Source organism: Eschrichtius robustus, chromosome 11 (assembly GCF_028021215.1).
Source record: "Eschrichtius robustus isolate mEscRob2 chromosome 11, mEscRob2.pri, whole genome shotgun sequence".
NCBI classification, from domain to species: domain Eukaryota; kingdom Metazoa; phylum Chordata; class Mammalia; order Artiodactyla; family Eschrichtiidae; genus Eschrichtius; species Eschrichtius robustus.
Window position 1 is genome coordinate 108,984,040 of NC_090834.1, and position 13,727 is coordinate 108,997,766.

At 62.0% G+C, this 13,727-nt stretch overlaps 1 protein-coding gene and 1 long non-coding RNA gene across 4 annotated transcripts; one reads left to right on the forward strand and one right to left on the reverse strand.

Annotated features, from left to right (window-relative positions):
* Nucleotides 1–459: 459 nt before the first annotated feature.
* On the reverse strand, nt 460–10,152 carry CLCF1 (cardiotrophin like cytokine factor 1). 3 transcript variants are annotated; one of them, XM_068556249.1, is made up of 3 exons: nt 9,968–10,152; nt 3,788–3,954; nt 460–1,905 (listed from the first exon to the last, which is right to left on the reverse strand). In XM_068556249.1, exons 1-3 carry the CDS (start codon nt 9,981–9,983, stop codon nt 1,411–1,413), a joined length of 678 nt encoding a protein of 225 aa, XP_068412350.1. In that variant the 5' UTR covers nt 9,984–10,152; the 3' UTR covers nt 460–1,410. The 3 variants fall into 3 exon arrangements, with proteins under 3 accessions (XP_068412350.1, XP_068412351.1, XP_068412349.1); XM_068556250.1 differs by lacking the exon at nt 9,968–10,152 and adding an exon at nt 9,655–9,860; XM_068556248.1 differs by lacking the exon at nt 9,968–10,152 and adding an exon at nt 9,306–9,327.
* Nucleotides 9,484–11,359, forward strand: LOC137772366 (uncharacterized). Its single transcript, XR_011075469.1, has 2 exons — nt 9,484–9,725; nt 10,846–11,359. It is a non-coding gene; the product is annotated as an uncharacterized lncRNA (long non-coding RNA).
* The last annotated feature ends 2,368 nt before the right edge of the window (nt 11,360–13,727 follow it).

Sequence of the window (13,727 nt, forward strand, 5' to 3'; positions counted from 1 at the left end):
GGGTCACTGCTGAGGGAATCCGACAGCCGGCCACAGGTGGGGGTCCTGGGGAAGCTGAGGGCTAAATGCGCGGGGCTCGGAGAGAGCACCGGAGGGCAGACAGACAGCTGTGCAGGGGGACAGACCCGTAAGACCACTAAAGTCAGCCGGAGGAGTAAGGTAGACGAGCAAAGGCTGGGAGGAGGAAGGTAAGCGACAGACAGATATTTGGGAGAACTAGAGGAGGGGGTAGGTGGAGGGCCAGGAGCGGAGTCTGCTGTGCGCATGTCTTCCCGGTGGACACAGGGGAGAGAGCCTCTTCCCCAGCTCTTGGCATCTCCTGAGCTAACCCTTGGGCTTCCGGCCCTCCACCAGCAGGTGTGGCGGGGTGGGGGGTGGGGGTGGTGGGTGGAGGCGGGAAGGCCCGGAGAGCAAGGAGGAGAGCCAGGGGGCGGGGCAAGGCCGAGCAAAGAGATGAAGTTCTGGGGCAAGCATTTTATTTGTTAATACAAGAATAGAAATTCTGCAATAAATATCATCTAATAAATAACATCTCCAAATAAATAAATATTAATACAACAAACTTAGAGTCATGAGTGGGTGGGGCTGGGGGGCAGGGCCTGGGGGAGCTGCCCCCCCGCACCCCGAAATGCTACTGCAATGTAAACTTTCAGGAAGTTCTGTGGCTGTGGCCATGGCTGCCCTCCCCAGCCTGGGCAACCCACAGATACCCTGGGAAAGGGGGCGGAGAGGAGGCACCCTGGGGCTGGCAGGAAAATTCAAGGCAATGTCCTTTTGGTTGCCACCCTGTGCCACCGACTGCCTTGGGGACCCCTGGGTCCAGTCTGTCCCTGCCCCTCTGCTTTCAGTATTACCTCCAATGCAGATCCCACCTCTTCCATTTTTGATCCCATCTCTTCCTGTTTGGACTTGCCACTGTGTTTGTTTCCTGAATTGGATGTGTTGAGTTATTTGGGGGTAGGGGAGCAACACCCATCTAAGGAGAGAAGGGCAGCCAAAGGGCTTCACCCCAGAAAGGCACGTGCGATGGTGGCCCCCTCCCTGCCCTCCAGGCACGCTTCCTGGCAGTGCCACTTGAGGGGCTGGGTGGGCACTGGCAAGTGGTGGGCAGGGAGCAGGAAGCTGTGAGAGCCTTGCACCAACTTGAACCATTGTGGGCTCCCTTGAGCATCACGTCCTGTGGAAATGGGATGGGGCCTATTGCACCTCTTCCCCAGACCCGTAGGACTTAGGGAAGCGGGGAGGGGATGGGCCTTATTGCATCACACCCTCCTCCCAGTCCAGGGAGGGCTAGAGGCTCATGGCTTCTGTCTCCTGGCTCAACAAGTGTTGGGGTACGCGTTTCTCCCTCCCAGAGTGGGAGCAGGGCTTGAAGGGGGAGGGGAAAGAGACGGTGGTAAAGGTCAGGGATCAGAAGCCATGGGCCTCCAGGTGCAGGGTGACCGCGGCTGCCGGAGGCTGCATCTTCTTCTTGAGCCGGTTGAAGTCCTTGGCCGAGCGCCACAGCCAGGTCTGCAGCTCCTTCAGCAGCCAGAAGTCATCCATCTTCTGGAGGAAGTCACTGTGGGCAGGGCCAGGGGTCCAGGTGGGCTCAGTCCCGGGCAGAGGCTGGGGCAGCGGGTAGCCCAGAGCTGCCATGACGCCCGCGATGCTGCCCAGCAGGCCCTGGAGGCTGGTGCAGAAGTGGGCCAGGCTGCGGCGCAGCTCGGCCGTGGCGGCCTGGCGGTTGAGGCCACGCAAGTAGCACAGGAGGTGGCTGTAGGCCTCGTAGTTCTGGGTCAGCCGCAGTCTGTCGTTGAGGCTTCGCCACACCTCCAGGTTGACAGTGGCCCTGGGCAGAGTCTCCGCCCCCAGCCGAGGTGGGTTGAAGTCAGGCTCGTTGAAAGGGGGGCCCAGGTAGTTCAGCTGTGAAAAGGAGAGGGCGATGGGGAGGGAGGGGGGCGGAGAAGCCAGCTCGCCTGCCTGCCTGCCCGGAGATACCTGCCCCCAAAGCTGCTATTTCCTGTGTCCCCTGACACCGGCCCCACCTCCGCACTAGGCCTCTCTGTTTGTGGGCCTCCCCTAAGTTTCTCCAGGGATGTCATTTGCATGGAGGTGACAGTTGAAGCAATGGGGGTGATGAGATCTCCTATGGAGAAGTGCAGAAAGAGAATAACACGCAGGAGAAACTCAGGAAGGACGCGCTGATTGGCTGAGAGTACCAGCCTTGGGAGAGCGCCCACTGTGGGGGCGGGACAGAGAGGAAGAGGAGCCACGAGGACCCAGGAGGCCAGGCCGCAGAGGTGAAGGTAGACCAGGAGAGTCAGAGCCAAGGTGAGGAGTTCGAGAAGGCAGCAACGCTCAGCAGTGGGGCTGCAAAACAGAGAGCGAGGAGAATGAACCTTAGAAATGCCATTGGGTTTGGCAAGAAGGAGGTGCCTGACGACCTTGGAGAGGACCGTTCCAGTGGCCTGGAAGCCAGATTGCAGGGGGTTAAGGAGTGAGTGGGTGGAGAGGAAGTGGAGGCAGAGGCTGCAGACCACTCCTTCAAGAGATCTGGCAGCCCGGGGAGAAAAAGGGTCGGGAGCTAGGGGGGTAGCAGTCAAGCACAGGTTTTCTGGACGGGAAACCAGAGAGGGAAGAGCGGGTGGAAAGGCAGAGGGGCCCGTGAGCATCCGAGCTTCCTTGGGTGGAAAGGCAGAGGGGCTCATGACCATCTGAGCTGCCTTTGCCCCTTGGCACGCATGGTCCACCAGCTGAAGGGTAGGGGACAAGGTACTCACTAAGGCCCCCAAAGAAGCACTCATAGGCGCAAGGCTGCAGAAGGAAGAAACTGAGGCCATCTCAAGAGTTGGGCAGGCGGAAGGGTATCGAAGACAGTCTAGGGAAGAGGAGAGAGCCTTGCCAACCCTCCGGGGAGAGGCCTGGGGCCCAGGGAAAGGGTGAGGGAGACAGTTCAGCTGGGAGAGAAAGGGAGAAGCGAGGGGCGAGGCCTGGGATAGGCAAGGGCCCGGGGGAGGTTCCCACGCTGACAAGCACAGAGACAAACTCATTTCCTCGGTGTGTCCTGGGGCCGGAGCCAGCTCCCCCGCCACCCTCCTCCCCTTTCTTTCCCTGGCTCCAAAGTAGGGTCTGGGATGTGGAAGAGGAACACGGGAAGAGGGGCCAGTTCCCCACGGTCCTTGGAACCCTGACCCTCCTTCCTCCTCTCCTGGGCTCTCTGAGCACCTCTGGACCGCCCCCAGATCCTTATGGCACAGCTTCCATACGCACCCTGAACCCCCTGCCACTCCTGGCCTGGGTTCCCTGCAGCCCCCTTCCCCCAAGTCCCCCCTAGGAGGCCCAGCTAGGATGGGAGAGGCAGACAGAAGGGAGGCCCATGGGTCCAGAGCAGCAGGGCCCCAGGTCTGGGGCAGAGACGAGCTGGAACACAGGCACGGGAGGTGGGGCCCCTCCATCCCCACCCAGCCCCACCCGTGCGCGAGAGACACCACAACACGGTGTAAACAGAGGAGACTTCCCCGGCCCCCAGGGGGAGGCGGGCGGCTGGGCCGGCAGCCAGCGGGGCGATGGGCCAAGGCGGGTGCGAGGCCTGCCCACATGCCTAGTCCTGGGGCCAGGGATGGGGAGGAGGGGCCACCCTCCCTAAGAGGGAAAGGCGGGAGATAGGCCAGACAGGGAGACTGCTTGGAGCCAAAGCCCCTCCCCATCACCCCATCATTCACCAGGACCCCCACCAGTTGGCCTCTCTTCCCCCACTCCCATTCTTCACCCAACTCCCAGCCCCTGAGCTGCCCTGGATACTCACATAGGTCCCGGCCAAGCTGCGGAGCTGGTGCTCCAGGTAGCGGGTGAGGTCATAGGTTTTCTGGATGGAGGGGCCAGGCCCCGGGTCCCCTGTGCGGTTGAGCGCTGGCACTGCAGGGAGGTGCCAGAGCACGGCACACAGGCACGCGAGCATCCCCCACGAGTCCCCTGTGGACGAGACGGCGAGAGGCATGAGGGTGGCCCGGCCCGGTCCAGGAAGCAGCTAGCAGCCCCGCAGGTGTCTGTCCCCACCATGGGCTGGGAGGGGGGTGAGGGTGGACCACCAGATGGGAGGTGGGGGGAGTGGAGGAGGGGAGTGTTCCTGGCCTGAGAAAGTGTGTGCATGGAGGCATGTTTGTGTCTGAGGAAGAGGACTTGGCCTGTGTGTCTACCAGGAGGTACTGGAGAGTATTTGTGTGTCAGCTAAGTCGCTATGTGTGCCGACGTGCGTATGTGTGTGTGCGCACGTGCGTGCGTGTGTGTGTGTGTGTGTGTGTGTACATGGGGGGGCCAGGCCAAGGGACTGCGGATCAGAATCAGTATTCCCGGGTTCCAGGTGTACCTCGGCCTCCTCTCCCACCCTCCGGGTCCCACTGCAGTTTGGGGGGAGCCAGGGGGTTGGGAAACAGCACGTGTCAGAGCTTCAAGCTGAGGGAAGTCGGCCCTGAGAGGGGCGCCCCAGAGGCGGCCACGAGTGGGAGTTGAGCCAGAGGCAGGACGTAGGGTCAAACCACCGGGGTCAGAGGCAAGGTGGAGCTGTGGACCACCAGGGGCGGGCTGAAGGACACGGGGCTGGCTCGGGCAGGCGGTGGTGGGTACATTCTGGGATTTGATTCCCAGGTGTGGAAAGTGTAGGATAGACTTAGATTGAAGGAGATTTAGTGTCACTCTGAGAGGCTGGCTGCAGCGTGGAGATCTGCCCCATTCTCCTCTAGGGTACTGGATGGGGAAAAGTGTGACCTGAATGAGACTTGGTGATCAGCCTGCAGCGAAGAGAGGGGGCAGGGGGAGGGAGAGGGGGAGGGGAGAGAGAGAGAGAGAGAGAATATGATGTATCTGCTGAGGAGGGCTTGTCTGCTGACGGTGCTGGAGGGTTTGGGCCCCGCAGGATACCAGAGGCCAGGGGTCAATGCTGTGAGGACAGACTAGGCAGTTGGGAAACATGATTTTCCCAGCTTTTAGGTGAGGTCCAAGGTCAAGAGCACTAGGCCAGGATTCAGTGGGCATTGGGACTGGCAGTGGCAATGAGGGTTAGGGTAGAGTAAGGCTGTAATTGGCATTGAGCTAGGTTAGGTTTAAGGACTGGGTTCCTTTCAAAGCTTCAGGTTAGTTTATTGGGATTTGGCTGACTGAGTGTGGTTGAGGCTTGAGTTCAGCTGGGGGATGTGGTTAGGTCTGGGCAGGCAGAGGGTTGGCTGGGGCTAAGTTTTGTGAATTTGTTGATTTAGCTGTCAGATGGCGTGATGCATGGCCTGTCAGCAAGAGGAGGGCTAGTTTGGGCTTTGAGCTTGGGTAGGTGTGAAATCACGAGTGGTTTCTTTCTTCTAGTTTATATTATATACTGTCAAATTTTCTACAATGACATACGTTGCTTTGATAGAAATAAGTTGGATGGGGGTTTAACAATTTGATTGTACTTAAGATAAGTGTGGAGTTAAGAAAGGACTAAGACTAGGTAGGTTTAGACTTAGTCATAACGCTGGGTCAGGGCTTTAGAGAGGGTTACAAACGAGGAGGGGTTTAGGATTCACACTCTATGGAATGTCTCTTACAGAGCGCAGGGCTCAGGTGGGAACTTTTGCAATGGCGCAGCTGGTCAGTCCTGACTCTTTCAGATGCTTTACTGGCTGGCTTCACGGATAGAATGCAGTAGCAGGGCTGCCACTAGTCTCAGGAACCCTGCCCTCTCGGGTGGAGGGCTCTTGGTTCGAGGGTGTGTGTGTCTGTGTGAGTGTATGTGTGCCACCCACGTGTGTTTTAGGACAGAAAGCAGGATCAGCCTCATAACTGCTCCCTGGGGAGACAGGCTCCCCTTTTCCTCTTCCCCACCTGCAGCCTGTGGCTTCCCTCCCAAATGGTCCTTTCCTCATTCTTCCTTTCCACCCCTAGCTCTTGCTGACTCTCTGAGTTCCTTCCTATTCTCCGTTCTTCACATCCCAACACAATTCCAGGCCCTTCTCCTCTGCTGCCTTCAGCCTGGCTATCTGGCTGAGTCACCTCCAGGATCCTCTGGGTACAATGTGGGGTTAGTTTCAGAGGCTGGAGACCTGCTGAGGTGGGCAGCGGTCCTTGCAGCCTTCAGGTAGCTTTCAGGATTGAGTCTGGTCTCTTTCCGCAGTTAGTGGCAAGGCCGAGGGTCCCAGCTGAAGCAGCAGTGGAGAACTAGGCTCGCCTCTTTACCCCACCCTGCTCCAGGCAGCCCTGCTAGCCAGAGTTCTGGAACTGGGCTCTGCCTGGCCCACGGTGGGAGGGGGTGGGTAGGGGTGGGGGTCAGGAACCCAGCTCTGGGCCTTGTTTGCCCCCTCCCCTTCTGGGCCCTGCGGGACATCCCTAGGGAGGACTGGCTCCCTATACAGGGACAGCAGGGGGAGAAGCCTTTGGAAAAACAAGAGCGAAGTCATCTGGGCAGAAAAACGGCTCGTGAAATTAACCAGACAAGGCCGGTGTTTCCAGGAATATTTCAGTTCTGAGGTAACTGTGTCACTGAAGGCTGGGGGGGGGGGGCGGGGGGGGAAGCTGAAGGAGCTGCGGGATTGACCCATGGAGAGAGCCAGAAAGAGGGAAGGAGCCTCAGAAATCCAGAGGGAGAAGAGGCCAGGAGAGGAGTAAGGTGACAGGGCTCTACCCTCTATTAGGACAGCCTCCACTCTGGGCAAGATGTCCCATATCTTAGGCAGCAAAACTGAAAGCCGTCTGGGGCAGAGAACACCTGTGGTTTAGTCGTGAGCACCGGAACTCAGCACAGCTCGCCGCTTGCCTACGTTCCTAGGAGGGCAAGCACAGTGGGCATCTGGAGCCCTCACATCCATCCTCCTCTCCAGGCTCATGGTGTGCAGGTGGACCGGCCACCGGGGGCTGTGTCCTGGGCCCCCTCCCCGAGTCCTGGCCCCCCGCCCAGCCCCCGCCCCAGCTCTGCTTCTGGCTGCTGCCCACTGATTGTTTACATCCCGTCTTCCCCTGTGTTTATAAATCCAGCTGAGCACGTGAGGAGCTAATGAGAGCAGCTCACGTTTCCTGCTGCGGCCCCCCCACCCCCCATCCTGGCCCCCGCCCGGGCCAGCCCCTAATTCCATCCAGATCCCTGGGCCCTGGGAACCGAGGCCCCCCCTCATGAACACACACACACACATATGCTCAGCCCACGCAAGCGCATGGCCACCCTGACACCGCTACACAGGCAGGCATACCCGTGTACGCGTGTGTTTAGGCAGCTGCCCCCTCAGCCTGTCTCCCCCAGTTTGACCTCACGCAATGGAGGTAGGGGGCTCAGCAGTGCAAATGCGCCAGGGTAGTCAGGGTGGGCAGGACAGGTCAGCCAGGAGACCGTGCACCTGGGATTGGTGGCTAAGAGCCATCAGCCCAACAGGTAGGAGCCAGGGAGGCATCGCAGAGCTCCAGAGGTGTTGGGCTGAATGTGGGAGCCAGAGCGAGAGGCCCCACCCTCAGGCCAGACCAGGACCGGCATCCTGGTGACCTTGGAGGGGTCTGTTGAGGTGCGCTGAGGGGACGAGCGGTTTAGGGGGTGGTGGGTCCACTGTGGTGTGAGATCCAGGAAACGGCCGTGGGGGTCACCTCCCAGCCCCCCTTCTAAGGGAAGGGCCCAAAGAAACAGCCCATCTTTCCTTGTCCTCTACGCTGGCTGCCCTCCCCTCTGTTCCTTCTCTCCCTTCCATCCTCTCCTTGGTTCCCTATCCCCCAGGCAACTGAGAATCGGCTTAGTGAGTGGGTACACGTGGGCCCAGAAGTCAGGAGACCTCACTTTGTCACCAGCCCATCAGGTGACTGGGCTTGTGTGAAGGGGTTGCACTGTGCATGCGAAATTCCAAACCACGTGACGCTCCATCTCTGCCGTGCTCTTCAGCAGCCCCCTCCCTGCCCTTCTCGTCCAGCCTAAATGACAGAAGAAGAAACTGAGGCCCAGGGAAAGAAACAGATGGGCGGGCCAGCCTCCCAGCCTTGTGGAGTCCATTCCCACCCAGGAGCTGGGCTTTTGTTGGAGCAAGAGGGTCCGGATCGTGCTGCAAGAGGACCCTGGGTGGAGCCGGGGAGCTAGGCAGCCAGCAGAAGGCAGGCACGGGGGCAAAATGAAGGAAATAGTCCGGCCACTGTGTGGGTGTGCTTGAAAGGGTGTTGTTATCCAGCGGCTATGGGAGGGGCTCAGAGGGAGCGTGCAGGAGCCAGGGTGTGAATAGGCAGGTGGGATTGTGGGGAGGAATGTGAAGTGTCACTAACGGAGTAGCTGGTGCGGAGGGGTGGTGTGCAGAAGTGTGAACGGGCCCAGCGCAGGGCTCTGCCAGGGGGAGAGGGAACCACTACATCAGTTGGGAGGAGAGACTTCTGGGGCTGCTGGGTGACAGTTGCTGCCACCTCTGCCTGATGCCCGTTTCCTCCCCTGGTTGAGTGCCTGGCTCCAGGGCAGCGAGGGTGTCTGAGCCAGTGGGGGGAATGGGTCTGATCTGTCAGGGGGATGTATCCCTGTGTCCTACGGGGTCGGGGGGGCGACAGTTGTGTGCTCCTGGAGCCGGGAGGGGGTCCGTGGGGACAGTGAAAGCTCAGAGGTGTCAGCCTGTATGGGTCAGGGTCAGAGAGCGCCTGACAGAGGAGTGGGTCCAGTGCCTCCACCCACAGCCTCTCTCCGAGGCTCGGACCGCTCCTGCCGAGCCGAGCCTCCAGCTCCCTCCCCTCCTGGCAGCCCCCTCCTACCCCAGGGGGGAGGGCCAGGCCAGGCGCAGGAGGAAACAGGGACGCGTCCTCTGGGCTTGGGAGTCTGGGGAGGGCTTCTGGAGCGCAGTGTGGAGTTGCTGGGAAGGAAGGTAGGGAGAGCAGGGATGAGGGGACTCTGGCGAGGCCCGGGGACTTGGGGTTTCCCTCGAGGGGCTCGGCCCGAGAACCCTGCCGGCCCTCCCCCCTCGGCGGTGACCTCTCGATCCCGGCCCCCTCCCCGAAGCGGCGGCGCCTTCCCCCTGTGTGGCCCCGGCGCCCCCGGCCCCGCCCCCGGCCCGCTCCCGCCCGGTCTCTCCCTTCCCGGCGGCGGGGGCGGGGGCGGGGTCCGGGGCGCCGGGCTCCCGGCTCGGCCGGGCCGCTGCCCTTTCCCGCGCGTCAATTGCCTGCCCTGCCCGCCCGCCCTCCCGCGGGCCGCCGGGGCCGAGCGGCCGCTGCCTCCGCTCCCCGGCCGGTGACAGACTTTCCTGCCCGGTCCGGCCGGGCTGCGCCCGCCCCCCGCACTAATCACTCCCAGGCCACGGCGGGCCGGCCCGGGGGGCTCGCTGCCGCCTCCCGCCCCGCCGCCCGGCCCCTACCTGCCGCCGGCTCCCCCGCTGCGGGCAGCATGGTGGGCTCCGGCCGCGCGGCGCGCAGCGAGGAAGCCGCGACTCCCGCGGCCCGGCCCGGACCAGCCAGGCTTCGCTCTGCCCTCCGCCCTCCTCTCTCCTCTCGCCCGCCCTCCTTCCCGCCCTCCCCTCCCGGCGGGCCGGGGAGGGAGAGCGGCGCGGCCCGAGGTGTCGGCCTCTCCTCGCCTCCCGCCGGCCCGGCCTCGGGCTCCCCGTGCCTCCCTCCCTCCCTCCCTCTTCCTCTCCCGGCCCCCTCCTCCCCGCGCGCCGCGTCTCCCTCCCGCAGCCCCGCTCCCGCCTCGGACTCGCTCTCCCTGACTTTTGCGCGGGGCTCTCTCCTCCGGGATCCCGCGACCCCGCCTCGCCGGGCTCCAGGTGGCCGCCTCCCAGGTCTGCGGGTCGCCGGGGCTCCCCGCCGAGCGGACTCAAGGAATGCCGCGTCCCCGCCCGGCCCCTCTCGAAGGCGCCCGGCCGTGCGTCCCCTGGCCCGAGCCCTGCTGGCGGGGGCAGCGCCAGGCTCCCCGGCCGGGCCCCGGCTCGGGACTCCCGGGGGGAAGGACGGGAACCGGATCTCGCGGCTCCCGGGCGGGGTGGGGGTGGGGGGTCCGGGGCCTCGGACGCCTGGCTCCTACCTGCTCGGAGGTCCATGGGGCTGGGGGCCGGGCGGGCCGGGCGCGGCTCCTCTCCCGGAGGCTGGCGGAGTGGGAGGGCGAGCCTCGGCTCCGGCGAAGCTTTAATAATCCCATCCGCCAGGCCCACTCGCAGGTTTTTTTCGCTCGGTTTCGGATTTTTTTTTTTTTTTTTCGGTGTGGGACATTCTGCAAACTTTTTTTTTCTGACGTGTAAAGCTGTAACCACAAATTGTAGCGGCCCTCCCCGGGGTGGGGGGAGGAGGGGGGAGGAGGGAAGGGAGGGCTTCTGGGTCTCCTCTCCCTCCCACAACACCGAGGGGGGGGTGAGGTGAGGCGAGGCTGCGGCGGTACCACCCTGGGCCTCCTGGGGGAGGGGGCGGGAGGGCATCTGTGCTTCTGCAAACTCCCAAGAGCCAGGGGATTGAGCCGGCCGCTCCTTTTCTTCTCCCTCGGTGTCGGCCCGGGGCGCCTGCCCCCTGCCCGGCGGGGTCCCAGCTCTCACCCTACCTCTGCCTCCACGTCTCTAACCTTCCCTCCCCTCCCCTCCCCTCCCCTCCCCCTCCCCCTGAGTAAATGCAATGACACATCCTCCCAAATGCCAGCGAGCTGGCTTCGAAGCAAGTGATGGTGTTTTTCCTGCTGCCCTTTGTCTGGGCTGACCGCCCCCCTTGCCTATTGTCCCGCCGCCTGTCCCATTTCCAAAAGCTGAGGCTAAGCGAGGCTCCGGGGCTGGGGCAGGTCACTAACCGGCTCACAATGCCCCGTGGGGGGCAGGAAGAGGGCAACACAGGCCCACTGCCCAGCGTGGAGGAGAGAAGAGGGCACTTGGCTGAGGGTTTTTCTCTCAAGTTCACAGGGTTCTTCATTCTTCTTCCCAGCCACCAGGAGAGTGCTCATGGGCGGGGGATTTGTAATTCATTAATCAGCACGAGGCACCGGACCAGTTTCAACACCAGAGGCTTCAGGGGTGACTCAGCGGGACCGCTCGAATTCAAGGCGATGGACAGACCAAGAGTCCCCACTTGTGAAATGCTTCCCCAAGAAGCCATTCGGCTTTCTCCTGCCTTTGGGGCTTGGGTTGTAGGTTTTTTCCGGTGCTGGGGTAGGGGTGGTTTGAGTGTGGAGTGCTCTCTCCCTCCGTCCTTCCCTCAGGCCTGGGTTGGGACTTGGCGGGCGGGATCCCTAGGGGACCCATAGCCTAGACCTTCCCTGGAGGGTCTCCCTTCCTCCCTGTACAGAGGGCTGCCAAGGACTGTGCAAAGGAAACAGCTCTCATCTGGGGGCCTGCAGACATCCCCACTCTGTGACTTTTCTTGGGGGACGGTCATTTGGTCTCCAAGGCTTGAGTGCTCTAGAACGGGACCGCCAATTAAATCACTTGGTAATAAGTTGCTTTTGTTGTTGTTTATTTGCTGTTTCAAGGAGGGAGAGGTGGTGGGCCAGACCTGAGAGGTGATTCCTCTCTGGAATAGCATCAGAGCCTGCGCTCACCACTCCTGCCCTGGGCCCCCGCCCCCCTGCCCCGAGAAGGAAGGGCACCGTGCCCACCCTGCCATAGCCCCTCCAGCCTGTGGGTCAGAGCAGGCGGCGTGGGCATGACCAGCGCTGGGTTCCCAGGGCAGCTCTTCCCTTTTCTGCACTTCGAGAACTGGGATGGGGGGGTTGGGGGGGTGGGGAAGAAGTTTGTTTTCAATTACCTCACTGGAGTGGGACAGACTTTGTTGTTGGGTTTGTTTTGGGGTGTTTTTTTCCGCTTTCTTTCTTTTATTTCCTAAACGAGGAGAAAATGAGCTGAGAAAGGGGAGCTGGTGGGGGGTTGGGGGCAGGAGATTTTCTGGGGCGTCAGGAGCAGCTCTGATGAAACCTGCCTTGGAGGGGCCCTTTGCAAAAGTGCTGGGTGGGGGGCCCTCCCGCCCGCCCCTCCCCCAGCCAGAACGCCGTGGAGTTTGAATGACATTCTTGGCCAGTGAGCCCGAAGATCTTCTGATGCCCAGGCCAAGGTCAAGGAGGCAGATGCCCAGTGGGTGACTGTCACTGAGGCTGGCCAGGAGGTCCCCTCGCAGAGGGAGGGAGCCACAGAAGGGAGGGGAGCGGGAAGGGGAGAAGGGAGCCTCTCAAGTCCTTCTCCCCTGGTGTGCAGCCTGCCCCGAGTGTCTGCACAGACAATGTGGTTTGGATTTGGCTGAGCCCCTCAGCACCTTATAAAGCACCTTGCTGAGTCAGGGAGAAAGCAGCCCCAACACGGGGGAGGAGGAGGGGCCAGGGGAGAAAGGGGAAAGAGGGAGAGGGGAGCCGAAGGAAGGGGGGTGCTGAGGGAAGAGGAGGGAGAAAAGAAGGGACGGGGCAGGGGACACAAAGAGGAGCGGACTGCAGTGGAAGGGGAGGAAAGTTTCCCATGCCCTCACCCCCGCCAGCAAACGTTCACCTCGGGAGTCGAGAGAGAAAGCCTCAGTCTGCAGGAACCAAGGGCTGCAGCTCTGAAGTGGGGACCCAGGCCAGCTGGGTGCAGGGACAACTGGCTTTCCACACAGCCCCGGGCTTGATGCCGTGACCCTACAAGCTGGGGAAGTCGTGTTCTCCCTCTGCCTCTTGTCTGGACTCGCATCCCTGCCCTCTCCCCTCACCTGGCTGGCGGGGAGGGGTGGGGGGCAAGCCTCTCCCCTCCCCCATCTTCCCTACTGCCAAAGGGAAAATCAACTCCGTCTCCAAGCTGCCAGTGCCCCTCTGCCATGTCTGGGCAAAGGCAGCAGGCTAGGAGCTGCCAGTTGGTTTAGGGTAGGGGCTAGAATAAAGACTGTGCCTTTATTCTGCCAAGTCCCAAAGGGGGCTGGGCTGAGGGAGTTGCGGGGAGAAGGGAGAAGCAGAGCAGCGAGAACCCCTCCAGGCTTTCTGTGGGGTGGTGGGCACAGGTGGCTGCCCTCTGATTTCCAGCTGGGGACCTTGGGGAAGCTCCTGCACCCCTGTGGCTCTCAGAAAGGGATGTTTGTTCGGGGCCCTGCCAGCTCTCACGATCTGGGATTGCTGCTGGGGGCAGGGCAGAGGTTAGAGGAGACACTGGCCCCCTGAGCTCCAGATCCATCTGTCCCACGAAGCGTTGCACAGGTATTTCCTGAGCCCCTGCTGGGTGCCAGGTCCTGTAAAGGACAGAGAGACAAGGAAAACCCACCCCTGCCTTCAAGAATCTCACAGTCTTGTGACAAGGGACACTCATTAAACTGAGATCAGAGGATGAGGAGGGAAGGAGAGCTCTGGGAGGAGGTGGAGCTTCTGGGTGGAAATGTGGCTGGATGGCAGGAGGGGCAGCGGCAACCAACCACAGGCCGAAGCCCCACGGTGGGTCGCACTGGGCGTAGCTCACGGGGCTGCCTGCAGTGGGCAGAGGGCACAGGGCAGGACTGGGAGTCAGGATGCCAGGCTTCCAATTGGGCGGCGGGCCTGGGGACAAGCCCACCACCTCTCAGCAGAATGCGCTACGACCACCTCTGCCTCCCTTCCCACGGGATGGTGGGAGTATCAGCGAGCTGCTGAGGAGGATGCTGTTTCGATGTCCTCTCTGGCCTTCCAGACTTCAGTCCTTACCCTCCGCAGGGGGTAGAGGTCAGGCCTCAAAGCGTGTGTCTGGGTAGGGGGCAGGGCTGGCACCCAGAGACGACTGAGCTGCCCTCCAAGGGGCTGGGGGTGAGTCAGTGTTGGCTCAGGGACAGGCTAGGGTTCCACCCCTCCCTCCTGCCTCCCCTCCTCCCCCCATAACTGGCATCCC

Excerpts from the sequence above, each read along its gene's own strand:
- CLCF1 (XM_068556249.1), bottom strand. Across the intron at positions 1,906-3,787 it reads GCAGCTTGGCCGGGACCTAT|CTGAACTACCTGGGCCCCCC; the intron begins GTGAGTATCCAG and ends TCCTTTTCACAG.